The 26,331-nt window shown below is 41.8% G+C and overlaps 1 protein-coding gene across 1 annotated transcript in view; it reads right to left on the bottom strand.

Annotated features, from left to right (window-relative positions):
- The window catches only part of bsna (bassoon presynaptic cytomatrix protein a), a 119,555-nt gene that overhangs the window by 14,392 nt on the left and 78,832 nt on the right, over positions 1-26,331 (bottom strand). The window contains exons 4-8 of the mRNA XM_053504585.1: positions 19,859-20,353; positions 12,204-18,839; positions 5,890-8,242; positions 4,623-5,407; positions 822-921 (exon numbers count right to left, since the gene is read on the bottom strand). Of these exons, the coding sequence (XP_053360560.1) occupies positions 822-921; positions 4,623-5,407; positions 5,890-8,242; positions 12,204-18,839; positions 19,859-20,353 (10,369 nt within the window). The remainder of the gene's footprint in view (positions 1-821; positions 922-4,622; positions 5,408-5,889; positions 8,243-12,203; positions 18,840-19,858; positions 20,354-26,331) is intronic.

Here is a 26,331-nt window from a genome sequence, read left to right as displayed (position 1 = left end):
ATAGTAAACAGTACACACGTGCACGGATGTTGATAATACCAGTAAGAGACGAGCACTGCAGGGGAGACGATTACCTACAATTCTGCAGCGCAAAAGAGAGAAAAACTGTTGGCTCAGTTGTGATCATGTGACGCTCGGTGTCAAAACAAGAAGCGCATGCGTGATACATGATACTCAGTGCTCGTAAACCAAGACAATGCTCGTTTTTCAAGTCAAAATTTATTAAAAATCTTTGCTTGTCTTGCGGAACACTCGTAAGCTGCATTACTCGTAATCCGAGGTTCCACTGTACCTAGCTTTAGTGTCCTACTAGTTCTAAGTAATTCTAAGTGATCAGTACGACTCTCATGTTCTGCTTATAAGCTATATTTTGGTCATTTTTAAATTTAAAATAATGCATGTCATTTGTTTTTGCTTTTTTAGATGCAGAGCACTGTTGCTACATCTAAAATTTTAATTCACATTTAAGGGATTTTTTTTATCTCAAGCTCAATTCTCTCTTTCTCTCTCTAACCTCTTTCAATCTAAAATTGCACTATGAAGACAATAATAAGACCCCCTCAATATAGAGCTCTTCCTCATTTTTTTGGTAACTCACATGGAACCCACAAACTCAGCACTAAGATGCTACTATGCATCTCGTCAGTACTTCCATCCTGGGTTAAATGCATGAAAACAATGAGCTCTGATTGCACCCTTCCTCCTGCCAAAGCGCTACAATGACGCAATATTCCTGCACTGAACCAACTATGTGAATGAGGCTTTTGTGTATTTGTGTGTGAGTGTGTGTGTGCATGCATGCTTTATGTCTATACATATACCTATCCCTGTCAGTGGAGGCTGGGCTGCTTTGGCAGGTTGTGGGGTGGCTGCCTTTGCTCCAATTGCAGTAACAGGAGCGATGACAGGTTCAGGCTTGGTCTATGAGAGGCCAGAAAAATGTCAATTTAAGCAAGGAACACAGAACTGTAAAAAACGTACTTGTCTCTAAATGTTTACAATAATAGACTACATAGAATTTAGATTATTTGCATGCAGGATAACTTATTACAGGTAAATGGACCACAGAAACAAAAGCCAGAAAATAAAAGGTTATTACATTTAACCACACTGTTTTTACAATTTGTTCTTCTTTGTGCATTCAACTAAAAACACTGTTAAAAAGGGTTTTGCAATCAACCACCTTGTATTTCCATTTGCAGCACATATACAGTATACATATAGGAATGTTTTACTTAAATAATCTTTAGCTGTTTAGTTAATAGTAAACTAAGAACCATATTTAGAGATAAGTTAATTTGCATAGTCAGGAGTACAGAATACTGTACCATAATGATGCAAATATATATTTAGACTTTACGTTAAACTATAGGCCTCAAAGCTGATAAATGTTTATGGAAAATGGAGGCATGTCTCAGGACACTTTCACACTATGAACGATTGATTTGTTATGTGCCCAGCAACAATTGGTCCCCTCTTCCCTATTGGCCTGTGTTCTCATGGTTGTAGAGCTTTTCTCCTTATGTGGCATGGTGTCCAATGACACAGACACATAGAGCAGGCTGAGCCATGAGCAGAGAGGGAAAATGGATTTTTAACCTATCAAATGAGACTTGGTTTTGCTTTACAGGCGCTGCACACACACGCTTACAGACAAAAAATAAAATGTTTTACCCGCGCACACATGGTCACAGTGTTATAGTTAACAGTACATGCGTGCACAGATGTTATTTATACTAGTAAGAGACGCGCACTAGGACCCAGCAGGAGAGACGATTACCCACAATTCCGCAGCACAAGAGAGAGGAAAAACCATTGGCTCAGTTGTGATCATGTGACGCTCTGCGTCAAAATTAGAAGCGCATTCGTGATACATGATACTCAGTACTTGTAAACCAAGACTTGTTCGTTTTCTAAGTCAAAATTTATTATAAATCTTTGTCCGTCTTGCGGAACGCTCGCAAACCGCGTTACTCGCAATCTGAGGTTCCACTGTATTCTGGTTCTCTGCTCTTCAGGTTTTAAACCTGCTATTGTTTATTGTTTACATGGTTTGCCTATTTATGTTGTTTGATCACTGCTAATATTTCCAATGTTGCCATATCTGTTTATTTTCCAGTTTATTCAAATTGAGTTTGCATTTGTCCCTAATTGTAATATTTCATTTTATTAATTTGAATGAGAAGCCCACACCTTTAGACTTATTTTACCAACTGTGACTGTAACTCCCAAAAAGCAATGCAAAATTAATGAACACAGGAAAACAAGAAGTACTACTGTCACCACAAAATCACCATCAGATAAAAAGAACAGGAAAAAATGCATAGGAAAATAACTTAACCTTTGCACTTGGCTTAGTGTGGTACTTTTTTTATGGTAAGCTCACTCATGCTGTATATTTGTGTTTTGGATTATGTTACATATTCAGGCAGCCTAAGTGTGCAAATTATACATAAAACTTGACTAGCTTGTGTACCAAAAACTTTCCAACCATGTGATGCCTTTGGTATGCACATAAGCTCAATGATTAATTAGCTGATTCATCCCCTTGCCTGTGCATTCTTATTCATATGTGCACCATATTTGTTAAAAGCATTACTTTATCTACATTAGGTACCAGCATGGGCAATTTTGATTACCAGTGTAAGGTGTTATTTTAATAATTTATATTGCTATACTTTCATATGCTATTATACAGTACAAACTTTACGCACTGATGGTATTCATTATTAAGGAGAAATGCTCTACAACGTGTGTTTGAAAATACAGATATGCAAGGAATGTAAATCATTATTTACATTTTGAACCTTTTTGTGCATTAATTTACTTCAAAAGCAGTAACCGAGTAATTAATATCAGTGCAGAGTCAACTGAACAATACTCTAATGCACGAAGTACTGATCTAATTTTAACATTTTTAAAAAAGTATGCTGTTATTAAATACATTACCATATGGAGTATGTATCTGTTATGCATTTGCAGTTTTCACCCTGTATCACGCAGTTACAGAAGATTTTTATTTATGGTAGCATTCTGCAGTATCTCTGAGATGAAGATGGGTTGCTTTTTGAGTCTGGTTCCCCTTAAAATCTGTTGCTTATGTCAGGGACTTTTTCTTGCCAGGACTGATAAAAGCTTGATCATTAGGAACAAACTGATAAGGCTATAAATTTATAGATTTCTTACATTTATATCCAGAATTTTTTTTTAGAGCTGCTTTGTGACAAGCAGCATGGTGGCCTTGCACCTTTAAGGTTGTGGTTGGAGCCCCACCTTTAGGACTATGTATGCATGTTCTTCCAATGCTTGGGGCCTGTACGGGATAAGTCGTATTGAGAATTAATAAGTGATAGAGTTCTTTGTAACAATGTCCATTGCTAAAAGTAATACATAAATAAAAATAGTTAAATACAATTTAAATGAATTAAATTGAATACAACTCTCACTCAATGTGTTTTTGCTGTTAGCCCAATTCTGTATGAATTGTCACAGCGTGTCCCAGTGATGGGCGTGCACCTCAATCTGTAATTGCTGCAAAGTAATCAGTGCTAATGGATCATGGGCTTCTCCCCGCATTATAACAACAAAGCAGGGAGTGAAACTTGCAGTCTGGACTGGCGCTAAAAAACTCTGAAGAGTGACATACAAGCAGGGTGATGTAACGCGCCCCAGGGACTTTAAAGAAATGGAACTAAAATCAGTCATTTCCGTGTTAAAGCCCCATTCCCAGCCAGGAAAGCTGCCCAGGCATCGGACATAAGAAAGGACTCTCCCAAAGAAGAGCTGGGAAGGGCTAGGTGGCCCAGTCAGCAGGAGGGGTGCACACCTTCAGAAACTTTTCTTCCCTTACTTTCCATAATTTCTACTTAAACCCTTAGCTTGCCCTCACTCACTCATCTACTATAGTGCTTAATCCTGTATTCAGGGTCACAGGGACCAGGAGCCTATCCCAGGAGACTTGGGGCACAAGGACACACCTGGACAGGGTGCCAATCCATTGCAGGGCACACACACATATTCACACACTGGAAGGAAATCCACCAAGCACAGGGAGAACATGCAAACTCCATGCACACAAAGACGGGAATCGAACCCGGACCCTAGAGGTGCAAGGTGACAGTGCTAACCACTACACCACCATGCCGCCCCTTTAGCTTCCCCATTTTTCTAAATAAAATCTTTTTCCTGAGACCTTGCCCTGTGTCTATGTTTGTGGTGCTGGCCATGTATTACAGTAAACCAATTACAGAACTATAGAGGAAAATCACACAAAATCAGCAGCTTCAACTTAAACCTGTCCATCTTGCACCAAAAACCGTCACAATTTAAGTCACAAAGAACACTTTTTTTTTTCAATTCTGATGTTTCCAATGAAATTTAAATAAAAGAAATGTAAGAAAAAAACCTGGTCACCACACTAGTAAAACAACACGGAGTACGCAAGCCAGAAACAATTAACCAAAAATCAGTGCCTGACCTCACTGACTTATTATATTGTAACTGGATAAAATTCAACAATGATTATAAAGCCTTTTTAAGATAAAAAAACTGTAACTGAATAAAAACCTCATTACAATATAGTGAAAAGAAAAACAGATTATTTAAGAAAAAAAACTACTCACTGTGGCAGGCGCTGTTTGCACTCCTGCAGTTGGCGCCCTTGTTGCAATACTTGTCTGGCCAGGCTTCGCCTGAAGCTGCTGAGCTTGTGATGGCTGTGACTGCACAGCACCTGCTGCAGGTGTCTGTTGTCCAGGCCTAGCTGCTGATGTCTGTGCCTGCTGTTGTAACTGTGTTCGCTGGCCCTGCTGGGCCTCAGCTTGCTGCTGGGGCCCAGGCTGCCTACTTGAGTTGGAGGGTCCAGTTGCAGGCCTTTGCCCTGAGCCAGTTGAACCCATCTGTCTAGAGGATGAAAGGTGGCCTTGAAGGTCTTGTTGCTTCCTGCTAGAAGAACCTTGGTGGTGGGAAGACTGCTTCCCTGTACGTGAGCCATGGTGGTGCCCAGAAGGGTCACGGGAGTAATCAGAGGAGTGGTAGCCCTGAGAGCGAGAGTCTCCTCTCTTTGCTGAAGAAGAGGACAGAGAACGAGAGTCATGTCGGATGGATGGGTCCTTTGTTGAGCGAGATGATCGCGAAGAACGAGGTTCATCAGAGTGCCGGGAAGAGGAGTGTCTACCAGTACTTCCACTACTATGGTGACGGTGCTCTCGAGAAGATGTGTGGCGGGAGTGACCATAGTCATCTTGTGGCCAGAGGTCTTCCTCCGGAGGTTCATCATAATCATGGTATGTGTGTTTGATATGGCCACGCCTCCCAGAAGAGGAATGGCTGCTGCTATAATGGCGGGATCCACGGACATCTCGTGGCTTCTCAAACCAGTCACTCTCTTCCTGGCCAAGATGGTAGGCTTTGGAAACCAAGAATACATATAATAAATACATATAATAAATACAATCAATTTTCAATATATATAAAGACAAACATGCAAAAATGATCATGCAAAAAAGAGAAAAGAGAAGAACAGAAAATAGAAATACAGCTTTATATCTATGCAAAGCACTGCAAAGCAAAATAATACTACATAAAATATGTAAATAAAAACACTGTTTACACGAAGACTATTCACAATTTACAGTCATTTTGGCTACGAATGCAAGTCATGCACCTTAGGAAAACGCATCAAAACATAAAGATATAAGGAAAGAGGTGATGCAAAGGCATATACAAATGTAACAATCAGTTCTGATGAAAGCTGGTTGCCTGAAGACACAACATAGACATGCACTGGGCTTTGACTCCTTTATATCTGCAATCTGATCTTTCACTTTGTCTGGGTGGGTGGGGGATGTTTAAAGTAGACAGTGACTCTGACAATCAGCACCCAATTACCTTCACTATCAGACACAGCGCAATACATATCGTCTATTATGTACATATCATCAGGTTTGTAGACATGGGTCCGTGGCAGGTCTCGAATATGGTCCTGTACATCAGGAAGAGAGTGGCTTGAGCCATATGAGTAAGATGGATCGTAGCAGGCCTGCCTGCTGCCCATGAGTTTCCCCAAAGGACTAATTGGGCTCTCCTCTTCAGAGTACTGAGAGCGTAATGTGGGACGCCCACCTCGGCCATAGCTGCTTCTGTTTGACCGATCTGTATAGTCCCGTTCATAAGATCTGCTTCGGTAGCCTGTCTCCCGAGAAATCTTATCCATGCCATAGCCAGCTGAGCGGGACCTGCCATAGCCATAGAAATGTTCATCATCATAGTAGCCCCGATGTGGGTCATACATGGTTTGTCGCAGCCCATAGATATCATCTTGAAGTTTTCGTGAACGAGAACCTGTACCATAACCACTTGTAGTTGAGGTGCTCATGGTGTATGAGGCTAGATCAGCCTCTACATCACGAGCTTCCTCAATTGGAGAGAACTTGGAGATCTTCTGCTCTAAGCCTTGTTTACGATGCTTGCTCCTCTTGGTTGACATGACACCTGGGGCCAGGATCTTTGAGGATTGCCTCTGGGCTGCTCTTGTGGTTGTTGAGTGCTTGTAGTCATCATAGTAATGTGTGGATCCCCCACCCATGCTACTGCTGCCCACTACCCGGCCATGCGTATCTCGCCCTCGCGCTTGGTAGCTGCCAGTGCTCTTACCCCTGCCATGGTGATGGTCGTACATCTCTGCATCACGCTCGTCCTCTGGTCTGCCGTAGGAGCTCCCCCCTCGTGTGTGGAGTCCATCACCCCCATGGCGCCCATAGCCCTCACTTCGGTGTGGGTCTGAGGTTGTGCCCATGCCCTCTTTGGTTAGCTCACTTATGTCATCAATCATTACATAATTTCTAGGAATATTCTGCTCCAAGTTAGAAGAACAGTACAGGCCATCACCAGTGTATGTAGAGGGACTGTCCACTGAGTGCATATGATCAGAAAGTGTTGTCTGTCCATATGTATTGGCAACAGTGGTATACTGTCCATAGGAACTGCTTGTGGTTGTTGTGTGTCCATAGGTATTAGGTGTAGTTGTGGTATAATGGCCATAACTATTTGTTGAAGTTGTTGTATATGGTCCATATGAACTTGCTGTGGTAGTTGAGTAAACACCATAAGTACTTGAACCTGAGGTGGAGTATGGCCCATAGGTACTTGCCATGCCTGTGCTGTACTGACCATATGATGGAACCAAACCAGACTGGCTGTACGTAGAATCTTGAATAGTGGTTGTTAGTACAACAGAAGGATTGCTTATAACCTCATAATTAGTAGGCATCTTGTGTTCAAGGTCAGCCAGTGAGGTTTGACGTGGCCTCTGATGGACAGTTAGTATGTCTGCCAGTGGCTGGTATGTATTTGCCTGACTGACCGGGTAGGGGGGTGGCTGGCTCGGGTATGGTGTGGTGTGGGTTGGGTAAGGAGTTTGACCCAATGGTGGTTGAGGCTGCTGGAATCCAGTTGGAGGTAGCATTGTATGCTCTGTTGGATACGGTGGTTGGCTTGGTGGAAAGCTCTGAGATTGGAATGTCCCTTGCGCATGATAAGAAGGGGTAGGATGATGGGGTATGGTCTGTAGGGGTGTGGGCTGGGGTAGAGATTGTGCCTGGGAGACTGTAGGATAGGGAGGCTGGGTAAATCCAGTGGTTTGGAATGTTGAGCCATGTAGGGTGGTTGCTGTTGATTGGCTCTGAGGGTACTGGTAGGACACAAAGGATGATGTAGGAGGGTATTGTGCAGGAGTATTTAGCTCACTGGTAAATTGCGCAAGTGGTGCTGTGCTTGGTCTGGTCTGAAGCCCATTATTCTCAGATGTAGCTGCAGCTGCAAGACGGAGGTTGTTCAGTTCAGAATCTGACATGTAGTCTCTGGTGTCACCCATACAACGTAGGTAAGCTAACTCCCTCCTCTCTCTTTCTTTCACAAGGGTCTCCTTTCTCTGTGTTATGCCCATTTCCAGGTATCGAAGTTTGGCATCAATCTCTTTCTCTTCTTCCTCCAACTCAGCCTGCTGTTTTCTTAGCTTTGTGGATTCTTGCTCAACAGCCTTTAGCTCATGAGTCAGGTCCTTCAGAAGGCTGGCCTTGGCTGCTAGGCCTGGACGGGAACCCATCTTCAAAGAGGGCAGAGAGGGCATATACATCTGAGGCAGGGCATGGGTGACCATTGATAGCTGAGTTTCCTCAGGTGGGGGGCTTGGCAGAGTTCGTTTGACCTTCCTCAGGAGGGAGCTCTGTTGGAGCGCCATCAACTGCAAGGAGAGAGATAGATAGAGAGACCAGGGACAGAAGATGGGCAAAAGGCATGCAAGAAATCACAAAGCAGTGTTAGATATTCTGTAGTAGCAACAAGATGAAAACAAGTAATTTTGTCTAAACAAACCATAGTGGTGACATATTTTTTTTCTTTAACCTTTTATCCATGCTAAATTAAAAAAAAAAAATTAAAGAAAAGGTTTAACACTTAATTAAACGTGACAAATGTAAGAAGTATAGTTTTGAAAGATATTACTCGGTATATGTTTTTTAGTCTTAAATGCAGTTAAAAATGTCTTTGGCTTATTAAGGCCACAACTACATGGTTTAGGAAAGTAATATTTCTAGCTGCATATATTGTTGTATTTAATGTTGTATTGAATATGCTTAAACTAGTTTATATTTAATTCTTGATGCTAAAGATCTCTCAGAAATGGATAGCATTGTTAGTACTATGAATAAAAAATAGATTTTCAACTGAAAATGATCAAAACAATCTATTAATGTTTGAATATATATTCACTGAGAATTTAATAGTGATAAATCATTCAGCATTTAAAATATGCACCAATCTTCATAAAATCTTTAACCTTTCTAAATCTTCAACCTTCCTAAAAATAGAACAAAAAGGACTGTTGGTAGTAAAAGATTTTCCCCACTCACAAATGAACAAATAAAATTAAGAAAAATATAATTTTATTCAACCTCTTAAATTGTACATTTCTTCTCTTGTTTAATTGGTCTCAAGCAGATGCTGTGTGGACTTTTCTAGAAAGCTTTCCACTTAATGTGATTGAGTATCTAGAAAACTATTTTTAAACTCAACTGTGTCTTTACTAAATCAAGAAACTATTTACAATCAAACACAGTAGCCAACCGTTATTTCAATCAGGTCAGTACAGCTACCTCCTTCATTTGCTAACTGTCAACTTTAATAAAATGTATCAGTAATAAATCCTGCATTAATTAAAGAGTTAAGAAGTTAAGAAGTTGTGTTATTAAATTATGGTTACTTAATTATTACCTCTCTTTAGATCCTTACTATTCCGAAAGGACACTCATGCACAAACCACTTATTCTTTAGTAAGATACGTTTAATTTTGTTTGTAGGATTTTTGGACATATGCATTCTTTTATTTCACACTTGTTAATGAAATATTCACTTTTACATGGAAATATTTGTGTGGTCAGCGATGTTGATTTGAAATTGTCCATATTAGTAATATAACATTTTAGTCAATTAACATAATGTTTCTATTTAGATTTATCTAACAGAAAAGCTTTAAATCATGTTCATACTTAAAATAAAGTATATGTCAATGTATTGTGTATGTATTCTTTTAGCTTAAGTGCAATCCTGAAAAGGTGGCCTGTCAGTAACCCACCTCTTGTCTTTAATGATGTAGTTACAATACATCATCTCACACCAATGAGAACAGCGTTAAATTTTTTTACCACATGATTCATGCAGTACTGCAGTTCCTCTAAACATTTCTTGACTCCGTAGAAAAAAAACTTTGTCCAATATACAGTATATCTAAGAGTCTTTAAATTTTTCTGCTTACTAGATTAGCACAGGCAATCAATTACCAAATCATTTAATTTTATAGTTCTATTTCTATTTTTGTTGTCAGACTAAACAGCAATACCAGGAAATCAGAGAAATAAATGTACAATCTAATCGAGGCACTGTTTATGGATCGCTGCCATCTAAAGTATCATAGGAATTATGTTCATGTTGACAGTATAAAATACAGTTTAAAACATTAAATATTACATAAATAAAACCTAGTTTGATTCTATTTAAACACAGCTTTTCTACAGTTCGACACTTCTCATATATTATTATTGAAAAATCCTTTTTTTTTTTTTTTTTTTATAAATTTAGTCCTGTCCAATTCTTTTTTCCCCGATTTTCTCCCCAATCTAGTCGTGGCCAATTACTCCCCGTCACTAGGGGGCTTCCACACACATCGAGGCTACTACAACCACTCAGTCGGGAGGACGAAAGCTATCCCGTGTTTCCTCCGAACCACGTGACGCGAGCCGACCGCATCTTTTCGAACTGCTCGCTCACGCACCGTTAGGGGCGGAGTAACACACTCGGAGGAAAGCGCTAGCCGCTCCTTCCGTGCGCGCGAGCTCACAGACGCCCCTGATTGGCTGTAGCGCCGTGACTAATGTGGGAGCGCAAGTACCTCTCATCCCTCCCCCCTGAGAGAGCTCGGCCAATCAGCTCTCTCTGTGCCTCCGGCTGTGAGAGGAAAACAGCATCACCCGGGGTTCGAACCAGCGACCTCCGGATGATAGGGCGAGCGCTTTACCACTGCGCCACTCGGAGGCCTTATTGAAAAATACTTGATGACACATTGATTTCTATTTTATGTTTGCCATAATTAAAATGAGCACTTAGACAAAAATATTTAAATTACAAACATGAATTATGGTCCAAAAACACATCACACTTTTTAAAAAAATTTTGCTCTATTGGTAAACTAGCTACACGTTAGCTATAAAATTGTACAGTGTGTTTAGGATTATGATTGTAATCATAATCCTAAACAAACTGTACAATTGGCTTCGACACTGCCACAAACCTTGCCAAGCTCATGTAGAACCATCACAAACTATAAATATGTACCTACAAAGTTCATGATTTGTTCCTCACAATATGCTAAGAATTGTCAAGACATGCAAAAAAAAAAAAAAAAAGCTATGATTTCCACCTGTTAACAGCAACCTGGGCACCTTTGCTTTGGTTATCTGTGACTACAGAAACTATAAACCGCCACATATTGCCATAAAAAAATCTCACTGTATGAAGTAGTAGTTTATTCAAACATGGTATTTAATAGTTTTATGGTCAGGGTTGAATTTAGCCATTTTATTGGATTAGCTACAACCTCCTACAAGGATTTTCCTTAAATGCTCCAGCAGCGATAACTTAAAGTGGTCTGTGAGTATGATTTAGGAACCCCTTAAATATTTGGACAAAACAGCAACATTCTCTTGAATCTCTTTTAAACTGAAATATCATTACCATGTAATTAGCATAGATAATACCTATAAACACCATGTAAGGGCCAGTGCATGCAAGAGTGGGAGGGATGCCACCAAGAGAAGTGAAAATAATAAGAAAACTATGACAGTAATGAAAAATAAACTTAAACAAAGTAAACAATACAGAGTACGTAAAAATTCCAGGTGATTGATATATATATATATATATATATATATATATATATATATATATATATATATATATATATCAATCACCTGGAATTTTTACGTACTCTGTATTGTATATATATTATTTATTTATTTTTTATTTTGTGGTTAGTTGGTTGGTTGGCACATGAAGTGAAGACACAACCTCTGTCACCTATGTTAGAGTTTTACAAAATAGATTTTTTTTTAAAAATAGGAATATGTAAAACATTCAGAAGCAAAACACATCCAAGCATCCAAGGGTTTTATAGTCGAAGGGTTTTGATGGAATCAATTTACAAATAGCATCTTTTTAGCCCAAAATTCAAATGCTCCAATAACTATAAATCCTAATATGATATATGTCCTTCAGACAAACAATTTGCAGACTGTGAAAATGGGAGGTTCTTTTTTCATTTTCTTGGTAAGAGTTTTCTCGACCACTTGTAAAATTTTCTCTTACCAAAGAGAAGAGCAAATAAGAAAACATTGGTCAATCCCTGAAATGAATGGGTACAAACAAAATGAGAGTAAATTGTGGAGATGACCGAAAATAAAATAAAAATGTGTGTTTCGCTTGTTACACAAGGCCCAATATTTCTCAAATTATAATTTTAAAAATACAAAATTTTGTATTAGTCTTAGAAAAAGGGATATTTTAATCTAGAATATTTTCAAGATATCAGATTTTCAAAATCTCTTTTCCCTATATCAATATATTCACACAAAATATTTTATTATATTACATACCTGATTTTGAAGTGTTTGTTGATGGTAAAGGGATATCCTTGCCTTTGTTTGTTCATCAGTTGTGGGACTGAGAGGCTTTGGATCTGACAAGGATCTCTGGACATTCTTCATCGGTCGAGGTAAACTCTGGTGCCTCTGCGTCGACTCAGCTGTATATGCCTTCTGCTGTGGAGTAACATGGGCTTTATTCAGCCTCTCGCTAGATGAGAAGGATGTCTCTATGACACGATGAGGTGATGAAGGAGATACAGGAGAATACAGCACCTGAGGAGATTTGGGTGGTTGACGAATCACACTGGACAGTGACTCATTGTGAAGATGGTGCTGTTGGTAGCTAATATCCAAAGGATCTGGTTTACGTCTCTCAAACTTTGAAACACCTTGTTGACGTGAAGAAAGTGGATCTGCTGTTCCAACAAGTTGTGCACTAGTGGAATATGGACTAACGGTAGTGGCCACATTAATTTGTGGGACTACCACACCTTGAGAGAGGGACTCAGGGTCAGTCTGACAAGCTAAGCTTTGCCCCTTCTGCGTTCTCTCTGGACCAGATATGTAGTGGACAATCTCAACTCTGTTGGGATCCGATACTGTGACTTGTATTGCTGGGGAGATTTTGTCTAGCTGATCTGTCTCAGTTTGGCAAGAGCAATCCTGAATGGTCTGGATGGCAATACTAGAGGATGCAACTTTGGCAGTCAGTGTTGATGTTTCAGTTTTAGGATCAGCACCTGATTCAGAGTGCCTGGAGAAACGAGAACGTCTCCGTCTGACAGGTTGTTCCCATTCTGCTTTATCTTCGTCATCATCTGTTTGTACACTGCAATCCACACTACGTCTAGTCCTTCTTCTTCTGGACATTAAATATCTTTCTTCTTCATCTTCATCATCTGTTTGTACACTGCTGTCTACAATTCTAGTGGGCAGAGAAAACATTGTTACCTCCCCCTCAATACCATCCTGTAAACGAGGCAGAGACCTTTGTTTCCGCATAGACCTATTATCTGCTTGGCCCTCATTATTCCTCAGACACATCTCTGAAACAGAGTTTGATAGAGACCTGGAAGGAACTTGAATATCACCATGTTGTATATCAGGAACCAGGTCTTGTGGCTGAAGAATTCTGCCACTTTGGTCATAAATAAGTTGAGTACTAGTTGCTGATGCCACAACTGCAGTCTTTTGTCTCTTTTGTTCCTCAAGATGTTGCTGAAGCTGTTGCTGCAGAGACTGTATCTGGTCAAGTTGCTGCTTTTGCTGGGCCAGTTGCTCTCGCTGCATAACCAGTTGGCTTTCTCTCTCAGCTTGTTGCTGATGTAAAACCTGTTGTTTAATAGTCTGGAGCTCCTGAATTTCCCGTTGCACAAGTATATGTTCCTTTTCCCGGTGCCGCTGCAATTCTGCACGTTCCCTCTCAAGCTCCTCCTGTAGCCGCAGCTGCCTTAATTTTTCTAGCTCGATTCTCTCTCTTTCTAATTGCAATAACTTTTCTTGTTGACGATGCAAGTGTTCTTCTTCTATCTCCTTTTCTTGTGGAAGACCTCCCAGAGTTGAGGCAGTGGCTGTAGTTGATTGTGTAGGAGGTGCTGGCTGTGTTGAAACAGATTGTTGTGGAAATTGACTTTGAGCAGGAGGATAAAGTTGTACTGGTGTTTGGGAAAGAATGTGTGTTTGAAGATGTGGCTGAGAAAGATTTAATGGCTGCTTTTGAGATTGGCTTGTGTTGGCCTGAGCAATCATTTGTGTGGCCATTGATGTGGTTAGGCTACTCTGTAAGTTAGAAGTCTGGGTTAGTGCTGCAGATGAACTTACTGGTGATTTTCCAAGATAGATAGGTGCATCCTGCTCGGTGGTAATTGCAACTGGGTCATTCACAGTAACAGAAGTTGTAACAGGAGCATTAGGAGGTGTTGGAAAACGGTAAGTTGTCTGTCCTATGAGAGGCGTTCTGGGGGGTATAGGCATTCTGTTGAGGCTGGCCAGAGGCACTGGTGTCATATTTGGTGTGAGGTAAGGTCTGTAAACACCTCTTAATAATGGCTGCAATACAGAAGCTGGTTGAGTTGTTATTGGCACAGTGGATGCAATGGGTGTGTTTATAGTTGAATAGATCATACCATCTGCTGATCTAATTGTTGAAGGATACATGGCTCTAAGGCTTGCTTGTCTTGCATTAATGAGACTTGTTAGAGCTTGGGAAAAAGCCTTTCCATCTGGGCCATATATAAAGCTGGGTCTTAGACTCTGCTGCAAATTAATTCTGCCTGTTGGACCACTTCCTCGACCTACCTGCAAGAAATCAGGGTTGCTAACATACCTATCCATTGAATTAAGGGCTGCACACATTCTACTAATCTCTTTAGCAGTAGTGGCACTATACTGGGCAAGGTTAGAATCTGGTAAACTAGAAAGGTCACATGAAGAGTATCCATAATCCGAACTTATGTTTGACAGGGAACTGTACCTGCGCATGGGGAGAGTTCGAGCTACCACATCACCCTGACGAAGATCTGTGTAGGAACCATATTGAAGACCCATTCCAAGAAATCCTCCTTCATAACCATGCTTAACTGAGTTCAAATCCATTGATAATTCTACAGAGGCATGCATGTCAGGTTTAGAAGAGTAGGACTGAAGCCCTGCTTCTGCAAGATTGGTCTCAGATAAGGATGGTTGCAATCGGCCAGGAAAAGGGAGAGTGTATGATTTCAAAGTGAAATCATGACATATTTGCTTATCTTGCTTTGACTCCATTGATTCATAGAGCTGTGGTGGGGCAGAAGGTGGCCTTGATGGTTCACTAACATTTGTAATCTCTTCTACCATTGGTTTTTGGGAGAATGGTCCACCCACACAGCTACCACCAAATGGCAAGTTATAAACTACATCACAACACACAACCTGATTCTCTTTCTTGATTTGTGCAGTTATATCCCTTGCATCCTGACTTTCCTCTGATTTCATCAACTGGGTCAGAGGTTTTCCTTGTGCAGTACTATCCAGCTGAACCATCATAACTTGAGGCTGAACAGGTGATTTACCCTTCAACTCCACAGCACTGCCAAAGTTATAAATCTCAGGTGCCAGAGCTGGGGATATTGCACTGATAGCAGGTGTAGTGCTCGTCTGGGTAACAATTAGGTCCTTCTTTAATAGTGGAAATTGACTAGATAAACTAAGCTTTGCGAAGGAAGCCTGCTGTTGCTGAAGGTGATGATGTTGCTGAAGTTGCTGCTCTAAAAGCTGTTGTTGATGTTGTAACTTTTGCTGTTGCTTAAGTAGTTGTTGTTGTTGAATACTAAGATCTTCTAGCTTGGCATCAATATTTGGTATAGATGCATCAACTGGTGGTTGTTTGTTCTGTACAAGGCATACCACTGTTCCCATGCCCTGGCCCATATCTGTTCTGTTCTGAAGGGGATCACCATAAACCACAGGCTGTTTAAGTTGAGGAATGAACATTGAGGCAGCAACAGTTACACTGACTGTTGTTGCTGTGGAAGCAACAACATGTGACTGTTCCTGAGCATTCAAGTTCATTATGAGAGGCTGGATAGTTGTGGAATGGCGAATAGGGCTCCCTTCTACACTGCTTGCATATTTTCGAGACTCTGTGGCAAAGGAAGTCAAGTCAATTCCCTGATCAGTTATTATAATTGGAGATGACTTAGTCGCAGTTCTTAGGTCTGCCACACTTGCACTGTGTATTTTTTGCCCTTGCTCAACTCTTGAGGTGCCAGGAACTGTGGAAATACGGCACAGAGATATGTTTTCCATTGAAAGAGAACCACGAGCATAAGAGCTAGCAGCAGTCACCATGCTTGTACCAACATTAACTCTCTCAACTTTATGGGCTCTGTAGAAACCATGCAGTGATGCCTGTTGGTGTGGTGGTGTGTCAGGAGGGCTTACAGATGGTGAATAAGCATCAAAAGATGAAGGGTAGCTAAACTTTGTTGGGGAAGATAAGGGAGAGGTGGCAGTGTTAACTGTAAGTGGCTTTGGAGGGCTAGTTGGCTCTGATCCAACTGTTATTACCATAAAAGTGGCATCCTGAGAGGACTGCTGTCTAAACAGCCGTGGTGAGATAGCTCTATAAGGTGTCTGAGTGGCCTGTGCCATAATAGGAGATGTAGGACCAGAACCTTCCGAGGGTGCTATCACTGGAGGACTGAAAGTCTGAGTTGAAAATTCAGCTGTTTTCCTTGAAGGAGACCGAGTTGGTGTATGAGTTGGAGGTGAAGTTGGAGAAAGTGGTGGACTTCCTTTGTAGTATGCATAGACATTGTGAGAGCGCAATTCAGTTACCGATTCAAGTTGTGTTGCACCATCTTTTATTTGGACTCTTTCTGAGGCTCTTCTTCCCTCCCGTTGATTATAAGCCTGAGTGATTTCAGCTATTTTGTTGGACACACTGGAAGTACTGGTAGAGGTTGTGACGGAGCTACTTGTATGCCGGCTATACAATGTGTTCTGTTGTGAAGTCATTGTTTGACTAGTAGTGGTTTGTGAGACATGGACAGCATCCCTGGCATATATGCCATATGCAGTGATAGTAGTGGCAGCAGTTGAGGGTATCATGGCATTTTTGCCAGCATGATTTCTAATTCGATCTTTATGGCCATCCTTGGAAAAGTGTTGAGTTACTCTGACATCAGGTATTCGTCCTCCTGTTCCAGTTTCTGAAAATGATACTGGAGCTGAGAGTTGTGTAGGGCTTGTTCCAGGAGTGAGAAGAGCATTGCTCTGCTCCAAGAGTTTAGCGAAAGCTGATCCAGTGTCTAACAGGTGTTTATCTGCATAAGACACATCCATTTCTACTTGATCATCCAACTGTTTGGTAATATTTTGTGAAGTCTGACGTATTTCCTCATAGATATTATTTGCGTCCTCATTCTCATAGTTTGTATCATCTTGGTCAATATAGTCATACTCATCTTCATATTGATTTCCATTTCTTCTATCATCTTCCTGATAGGAACTACTGCTATACAGTTGTGGTGACTGCTGTTGCTGCTGCTTTTGTTGTTTCTGTAATATCTCTGCTTTTTTCATCATTTCTTCATAAACTTCCTCTGCACTCTTTAGAGGTTTTCCACTTGAGGAGGTAGTTGTAACAGTAGAACAGGATGTAGTCTCTGGCTTTTCAGTCGGAGAATATAGTAACATGAATGTAGGCAGATTGTACTCACTACCTGACTTATAAAGCTTAGATGACATTTCAAACCCTTCAGCCTCAGAATCAACTGAAGGTGAGTATTCTGAGCAGGAAGACCGATGAAGTTCCTCCATTTCAGCTGCTTGTCTTAGCTCCTCTGTTGGAGATGCATCTTCAATGGGGGACAGGTTGCTCGGTGGAGTTTTAGACCGTTCTCTTCGTCTCTGTGCCCTCAACTCTTCTTTGTCTCTTTTAGTTTTTCTGGCAGTACTTCGGATTCTTTGCTGCTCCACTTCTCGCATTTTTTCTTGTTCCCTAAGAAGTTCCTCTTCCTCTCTTAGCTCATCTTCTTCTGATGAGTCTTCAATGGTGGGCAGGAGGGGGCCATGAGACCGGTGTCTGGCTTTCCTCTGTTGTTTAGCCTCTTCTAAACGTTGTCTCCTACTGGGACTGCTATCACTGTCATCTTCCATGGAGGATACAGAAGTAGGAGATGTTCCTGAGTTGTAGCTGGAAGTTGTAGGAGGAAGAGTAGAGGAATACTCCCCCCTTGATCTTTCCTCTGGGGAACCTGTAAGACTTTCCATTTCTAGTTCAGGCTCTCTGTCCAGGCTCAAATCATTTTCATTGTTTAGTTCCATGTCTCGGCTGTAACTGTTGGTGTTGTTCAGTTCTATTGTCTTAAATCTCCGTAGTCCTCCCTGTGAACCAATTAGGTCCTCCTCTCCTTCCTCAGCTGATCCCTTGTAAATTTCACAGGTCGTTTTGCTCTCCTCTTCAAAGCTGCTTGAATGGTGAGTGAGACGGCGCTTTTCTTTTCCTGAGTCACTTATGTGCTTATGTATTTTTTTGGCCTTTTGGTAACCATATCCTTCGTCATCTTCATCTTCCTCTTCTTCTTCATCCTCTTCCAACTCCTCTTCATCCTCTTCATCCTCATTTTCTTCATCTGCACTCATCTCCATGATCTGCCTTCTCATAAACTCTTCATCAGTTATATCATTAGGCTCAGCCTTTTTCTTTTTCTTTGAGTCTCCAGCAGCAGTTACGGTTCTGAGCTCTGGTTTAGTCTCCCAGTCAGTTGGATCCTCCTCTTCTTCCATAATATCCTCCAGATCTTCATCTGAATCATACTGCTCTGGACTAATTGATAGTGTTTGAGATCTGTGCTTTCTGTTATCAGTGCCCATTTGGTGCCGGTCTCTACCATGTTGTTTATCCCAAGTTTTCTCATCTTCAGAGAATACCTTTGACTCTAGTAGAGGTCGCATGGAGCTCTCTAGTTTAGTTATCTCTGAAGGGCTTGGGGGCGTAAGGTTTCCAGACATACTCTTTTCACTTAACTTTATTTCTTCTTCATGGATGAGGCCAGTAATTTCACTGTGTGAGCTTGAGATCCCATCTGACGAGTAGCCTGTATCACTCAAGCTCTGTGGACTCCGTGATAGGTCATGAGTGCTATTTGTTTTGCTTGTCTCCTAAGAACACCAAAAAATTTAAAGTGCAAATTAAATTTCATCTTATACATTTGCCAAACCATGGCTGGTTAATGCACATGGAAGATAAGTACTGTATGGCACAAAACTAATCAGCTAATCACTTTAATATATGGTGTATCTGTACAATCAAACTTCTATCGGATCATGATGCATGTAAATTTAAGTGTAATAAATCACTGACTTGCAGTTAAATATTCAAAATATAATCCATGATTACAGATTATATATGATTAAGTATAGTAATATTGACACTAACAAAAGGTACAAAATGTTAACAGATACAAATAGATACAAATAAAACCAAAACTAATTTATGAGTACTTTATCCCCTATATTTCATTGCTTATCAACAACGACAAGATATCATTGCACATTTGAGGTTATCACATGAGGTTATATCAATACAAAACTTTTCCAATAAATAAAAATGTTAATACTACAGTATAGCATGCAAAGACATTTAAGACAACTGTGTGAATTCAGCTTTGTGGCAACACACAGATGACCTACAGATGAGATTTTTTAGGTATCTATATATTTTTGTGCCATTAATTTCAGTAGAAAAGACAAACTATGGGACCATGTTTTCTTGTGAATTCTGGCTTGAACATGTTTAACTGTTACAGTTTCATACATCATAGCATGTTTAACATAAATTAGATTTATATAAGTGTAAACTGGGGTCTGTCAAAAGCAAATAGGACTATTAGCTGAATCATTATTTGCACAGCTCATTTTAATTATTTACAGCAGTTTAATAAATCATATAGATTTTAAGACGTTATTTTGGGCCCTCTAAATAGTTTTTTTTTTGGTTCAAAATATAACACCTATACTTATTATTATTGCAAACCACTGTTCCAGAATATTATCTATGACAAAAGTCAGGACAATACCAAAAATTAACCATGGTGCTATGTTGTTCAATATTTTGAATATTCTTAAACATGGGGCCTTTTCTGGATATTTTTAAATAATGCTTTGAAATAGAGAATTACCTCATATGATCTGGATCGCTGGGAGTTCCTTTTTTCATCTTTAGTTGTGGTGGTGACGCTGGGCTCAGTGGTTCCTTTCTTATAATTAGGTTTATTTTCCTCAGTGATAGCAGAAACATGCTCAGGCTCATTGATCAATTTTGTCACTGCCTTTCTCTGTGCTTCACTGATAGATTTAGTTGTGGTAAGAGCTGAAGAGGACTGAGAAACGGGTTTTGGATCTCCTGCCAATTTGACAGTAGTTGCAGGAACAGGAACAGCCCTGTCAGCTGTTGGAATATTCTGCTGTCGTGAAATTGCATTCGATCCTTCCTGTTGAGTAGTGGACACTTTCTGAGATGTTGGCTGTGGAGCAGGTTGCTGACTGGCCAGGATGTGATGCCGAGGAGAGCCCACTTGTTGGTGTTTTGGAGATCCATAAGGAAGAGGGGGGTCATCAAGTCCACCAGACATTAGTCTCTGGGTCTGACAATTTAGACAGAGCCAGTCTTTTTTCTGAAAAATAAATGAATAGACTAATAAGGCATTTTGCATTTGTTTAGCAAGGTATGCTAAATTATGTGATGCAGTCATAGGCATTACAGCTGTTATAATATTCAGTACAACAGTACAATCTTGTTTAATATTGCTTTTATACAACAGTTACACAAACAAAATTTATTCTCAACAGCTTTTTTTTTATTTTGTGCAATCATTTAACCAGTTGGTTTGCTCTGCCAACACATGTCCTTCCGTGACTAGGAGAACTACCTAGATTCTAGTGGAGTCTGTCACATACTGTAATTAACAGGGGTGAAAGTAGTTCTAAAATCTTATTAGTACTATGTAGCCAAAGGTAATAGGAATAAACCATGAAGGTGGTTGAAAGTCCTGTAAATCTCATTTGTTAGATTCTCTTTATATTTTTACTGATTCCACTTTATAATATCAGTTATGTTAACCTACAGGGTCTGGCATTGAATCCAAAGAGTGTTAAATAGAAAGCTTGTGCGCTATATAAGGTGTAGAATGCCCCTGTCCCACACACTAAGTAGTGTCCTTGATTAGGGGTTAGGAAGGAATTCATGGAATTTGGGATTCAGCCTTGTGTTAGAAGCCAGTTATCTATGTAGGTCACCTTAGGTATATAAAAAAAAAAAAAACACAGGAGCAATTTGTAACAACATAAAGGGAATTAATAGTGAGGAAAAGTACTTCCGAGCTACTCTGTGTTCAGTACTGAGGACACTACTGACCTACTTTCACCCATGCTAAAGACTAACAGATATCTTAATTAACTTGGTCACCTGTAATGCAGAGTGATACATATAGTTATACATATGTACTGTATATATGAACTTGGAATGCAGCACAGACACACAGGTACCAGGCAAGATTGTACAGGAACAGGGTGGTTTTATTTAGAAAAAATAGGAAAAGGAGGGGGAATTTATGGAGGGAGGAAGGAAAGAGAGGGAGGAAAAAAGTGCAGATTTGCACGTGCAGGTCGGAAGCAGTGACCAGCTGGCATGTAGTCACTCAGCTGGTGAGCGATGAAAGTGGAAGAATGGCAGAGGGGTCAAATAAGACACTGTGGATGTCGCTTCCCCAGTGGCTGCAGCAGCAACCCCGACTGGGGAAGGGGTGCCTTGAGGCTGAAGAAGTGGCCTTTTCCTTTCAGCGGCTGGGTCACAATGGCTGGCCTCAATGAAACTGAAGATGCTAGAGCAGCTTATGCAGTTCTTCAGTAGCTGTCCCTAAGCAGGTAGTTAAATAGCGTTGTACAATCTGCATACTTTTAGAGTTCCTGGGGCGCATGGTATCGGCCCTTACAGTATATGCAACTGTTAACGTCCACATGTTTTCTCTTGGCTCCCGAACCTTTATGAGTTGCAATGGCTGGCTCAGTTTCAACGAAACTAAAAGGGCAGCTTCTGCGGTCCTTCAGCGGCTGTTCCTCAGCAAGTTATTAAAGAGCGGCGTGTAGTCCGCACACCTTGAAAGTCCCTGGGGAACATGGCATCGCCCCTCTCATATGCAACTGTTAACGTCTGCATGCTTTCTCCTGGCTTGAGAATCTTGAGCTAAGCTCCACACCTCCATTTTAAAGAGCAAAGCAAGCCTGATGTCCTTAGGTGATTTGCTCCAGCCATCTATTTTTTATTTTTTTATTTTTTATTTTTCCTTTATTTAACCAGGGGAAATCATATTGAGACCATAGACTATAGTATCTATGCCAGATTTATAGGCCTCACATTTTCACACACCTACTAAAGGGGATGGCACTTAGCCAACTTAGACACAAGGTGAGCTCCTAAGAGTGAGCGAGAACTGAGAAAAAGTTGCATGTTTGTCACTACAGAATCTGTGACAGTGCTCTGGACTGATTAAAATGTCAAAATGTTAAATATTTGGTTGTAGTAGAAAGCAGGTTGTTTGCAAGGAGGTTCCTTGCAAGATCGGAGCTGCATTTCTGCAACTAAATATGGAGATTTAACGGTGTTCTCAATGCTGAGAAATACAGGCAGATACTTATCCATCAAGTATTTCCACTTTAACATTGTGGTTAAATCCTCTGCTGCAGACATAAAATTGAATGTTTTTGATGTGTCCATGCAGCTTACTTTGCATATATGCAGGACATATTACTTATAAAGGCATTATAATTAGTAAAAACCATTTTGCAGTTTTTGTTAATTTATGTTGTAATTTATGTTAGGTCTCTCTGTCCTGTCTCTGCTAGCCAGCTAACTAGGCGTCTTAGTTAGCTAGTTTAGTTTTTCTGTTAATTTATGTTGTAAATTTATGTTGCATGGAGCACCTTGGTCTTGGAGGAACGTTGTTTTCGTTTCAATGTGTACTAACTGTATATGGTTGAAGTGACAATAAAGCCTACTTGAACTTGAAAAGTATTCATACCCCTTGATATTTTTAACATTTTTGTCACGTTACAACCACAAACGTAAAAGTATTTTGGGGGGGATTTTATGTGATGGACCAACACAAAGTGGCACATAATTGTAAAGTGGAAGGAAAATAATAAGTAGTTTTCTTTATTTTTTACAAATACAAATCTAAAGCCCAATCCCAATTCTACCCCTTACCCCTTCCCCTACCCCTTCCCCTACCCCTCGCCCCTTCCCCTTGTCCCTTAAAACGAAGTGGAAAGGGGAACGGTTAAAATATTTCCCCTAAGAAATGGGACACCACTACAAAACTGTTATACGTCATCATACGTATCCGTTCATTTACATGTACACATACAGTATGGCCGTAAGCAAAACAAACAATGCGTTATCAAAAGCTCGGCAAACTGCCGTGCTACTGAACTTTCATATTTGTTTGTAGCATGTAGTAAAGTGTATATGACATAAAAATATATTTTTGTAATATTGCGCAATCGGCGCTATCCGCTAGCAAACTTTAGCGTTTTTTTTGCAAACGTTTTTTTACAAAACATCACCATAAACACAAAAACAAGACTAAAATTAATATACATATAATAAAAACTTGTCATAAAAATCCTTATTAATGGCAAAAAATCGTTAAATTTACGGGTCTGCTTGCTCGAAAGAGCGGCCATCTTGAAAATTTCGTTAGCCCTTCGTTTGAAGTGAGGTCCCGAAAAATCTTCGTTTCGAGGGCTATCTGGCCCCTCCCCTTAGCCCTACCCCTCCAACCAAAAGAGAAATGAGACACCCCTACCCCTTCACGTGAACGCGCCAAACGGAGGGGTAGGGCTAAGTGTAGGGGTAAGGGGTAGAATTGGGATTCACCTTAAGTGTGGCGTGCATTTGTATTCATCCCCTTTTACTCTGATACCCCTAAAAAAAAATCCAGTGCAACCAATTGCCTTCAGAGTCACCTAATTAAATATAGTCCACCTGTGTGTAATTTATTCCCAGTATGAATACAGCCGTTCTGTAAAGCCCTCAGAGGTTTATCAGAGAACATTAGTGAACAAACATTCACTTATGTTTGTGAAAAAGGAGCACTCACAGAGCACTGTTCAATACAACATTAAAAAATGAAAAAAGTATTGCACACCAGCAAACTTACTAACACATAGCCACACACTTAAACTGGCAGGCCGTGCAAGTAAAGCAATAATCAGAGACGCAGCTAAAATTACACAAACTGTCTCATTTTTAATGCTGATTTTTCATCTATCCTCAGGAGAAATATGAACACTTCACAAGTCTACAGTACCAGAGAGACCAAACCAAAAAATCCCCTTTCGCGGGGGCTGTCATGCACACTCGGAACGCGACCGGCACTAGGACCCGGAAGTTAAGCGGTCGCAAACCAGGAAGTATAAAAGAGGTAAACAAACCATAGCACCTCGCTCAGTCATTGAGTTTCGCCGATGCCACGTCGGAATCCTACACCTAACTGTGAGTACTCACCCTTTTGGTTTCAATTCCTGATCGAGTGTGTATCTATAGGACGCGGGTTAGATTGTGTCTTTCCCTTACTCCCCCTTTGTGAGAGTCCTTAGACTAAAAGCGTGATTATCCTGCCTACTCGTGTTTCATCCGCGTTTGGGTTTACCATTCACGCTACAAAGGGCTAACCGCTAAAGCTACGTCTTCTGGTCATCTCAGGTTAGTTCTTGACAGAATGACTGAGCCTTCCGCGGTGAACCCAGCGGATCACGCGCACCTCTGCGATGTGGTTGATCAGCACGCCAAACTCATCAACACGCTAACCGGGGAGATCGCTAATCTGCGCCGGGACCTCCAAGGCGTCGCGGCCTTGCGCCGCGAGGTCGCGGAGCTCCGGCGGGAGAACGCGGATCTCCGGGCGGCTGTGGATAGCGCGGCTAGCCGGTCTCCCGTCGCGGTGGCCGCGGCGCCGCACCAACCCCCCCCCCCTCCCCCTCCTTCTGATGTATTTTTGGCACTCCCGGATAAATGGGACGGCACGGACGGGAAGTGTAATGTGTTTCTAACAGCGCTTGATCTGGTGTTTGAGTTCAATGCCACCAGGTACTCCACCGATCGGCTACGCATCGCGCTTCTGGTCTCGTTGCTATCCGGGCAGGCAGCTGAGTGGGCCACGGCAGTTCTCCGGGCGGATTCAGACACCGCGCACTCATATAATGAGTTCACCCGCCAACTCAGACTCACATTCAAACACCCAGCGGGCGAGGTGGAGACCGACACCAAGCTCTACCATCTGCGGCAGGGAGGATCGTCCGTGAGCCGGTACGCTGCTGAGTTCCGGACCCTCGCTGTGCAGACCGACTGGGGAGATGCCGCGCTCCGGACATCCTTCTACGAGGGACTGGCTCCACGTATCAAAGACGAGCTCGCCGGCGAGAGCTTCCTGCTACCCTGGAGGGGATGATCCAGCTCTCCCTCCGTATCGATCAACGCATCCTCTCTCGCCCGAAGCCAGCCCCTAGGACCCTGCCGCCTGCACCCACCTTCTCCTACACCATGCCACGACCACCTACTGCTCTCACCACCTCCACTACTGGACCTGTCGGATCTCCACCTCCTGCCGTGGTTGACACCGGAGCCGGGGAACCCATGCAATTAGGACGCGAGAGACATGCTGGGCCGATGAGTGTTCGTCTACCTGGACGACATCCTCATCTACTCCCGCCACCTGGAAGAACATATCCAACACGTACGTGCTGTTTTCAAGAGATTGCTCGCTCACCAACTGTACTGCAAGCTGGAAAAATTTGCTTTTCACCAGCACTCCACCACGTTCCTGGGTTTTGTCATCTCGCCCCAGGGTGTGGCCATGAACCCGCAGAAGCTAGAAGCTGTACGTCACTGGCCCCTACCCAGGACACTCAAACAGCTTTAGCGGTTTCTCGGGTTTGCGAACTTCTATCGTCGCTTTATCCGGGGCTACAGTACAGTTGCAGCACCATTGACCACTTTGACCAGGCCCTCACCTCATCCATTTCAGCTCAATCCTACCGCCATCTCAGCCTTCAAGGAACTCTGTCATCGCTTCACCACCGCCCTGATTCTTCTTCATCCGGATGCCAATAAACCCTTTGTTGTGGAGGTGGACGCGTCGGATGTGGGCGCCGGTGCGGTTCTCTCCCAGCGAGGTCCAGACCAGAAACTGCACCCTTGCAGTTTCTTCTCCAAAAAATTTGACCCCACTCAGCAGCGATACGGGGTAGGGGACCGCGAGCTGTTGGGCATAAAGTGGGCTTTGGAGGAATGGCGTCACTGGCTCCAGGGCGCCAGTGAGCCATTCATCGTCTGGACCGATCACCAAAACCTGATTACCATCAAGAACCTCAAGCAGCTCAATCCACGACAGGCACGGTGGGCACTATTTTTCGAACAATATAATTTCCATCTTTCTTACCGTCCGGGGTCGAAGAACACCAAAGCCGACGCCCTATCACGCCAGTATGAGGACGATCTCCCCCGGGCGGAACCCGTGCCTGTCATCCACCCATCCCGAATCCTCGCACCCCTCCACTGGGATTTGGAGACCAGGGTCCGCCAGGCACAGGCGGC

Source organism: Clarias gariepinus, chromosome 9 (assembly GCF_024256425.1).
Source record: "Clarias gariepinus isolate MV-2021 ecotype Netherlands chromosome 9, CGAR_prim_01v2, whole genome shotgun sequence".
Lineage (NCBI taxonomy): Eukaryota > Metazoa > Chordata > Actinopteri > Siluriformes > Clariidae > Clarias > Clarias gariepinus.
Note: the sequence above shows the minus strand (reverse complement) of the source record. Positions and strands in the feature narration are given on the sequence as shown.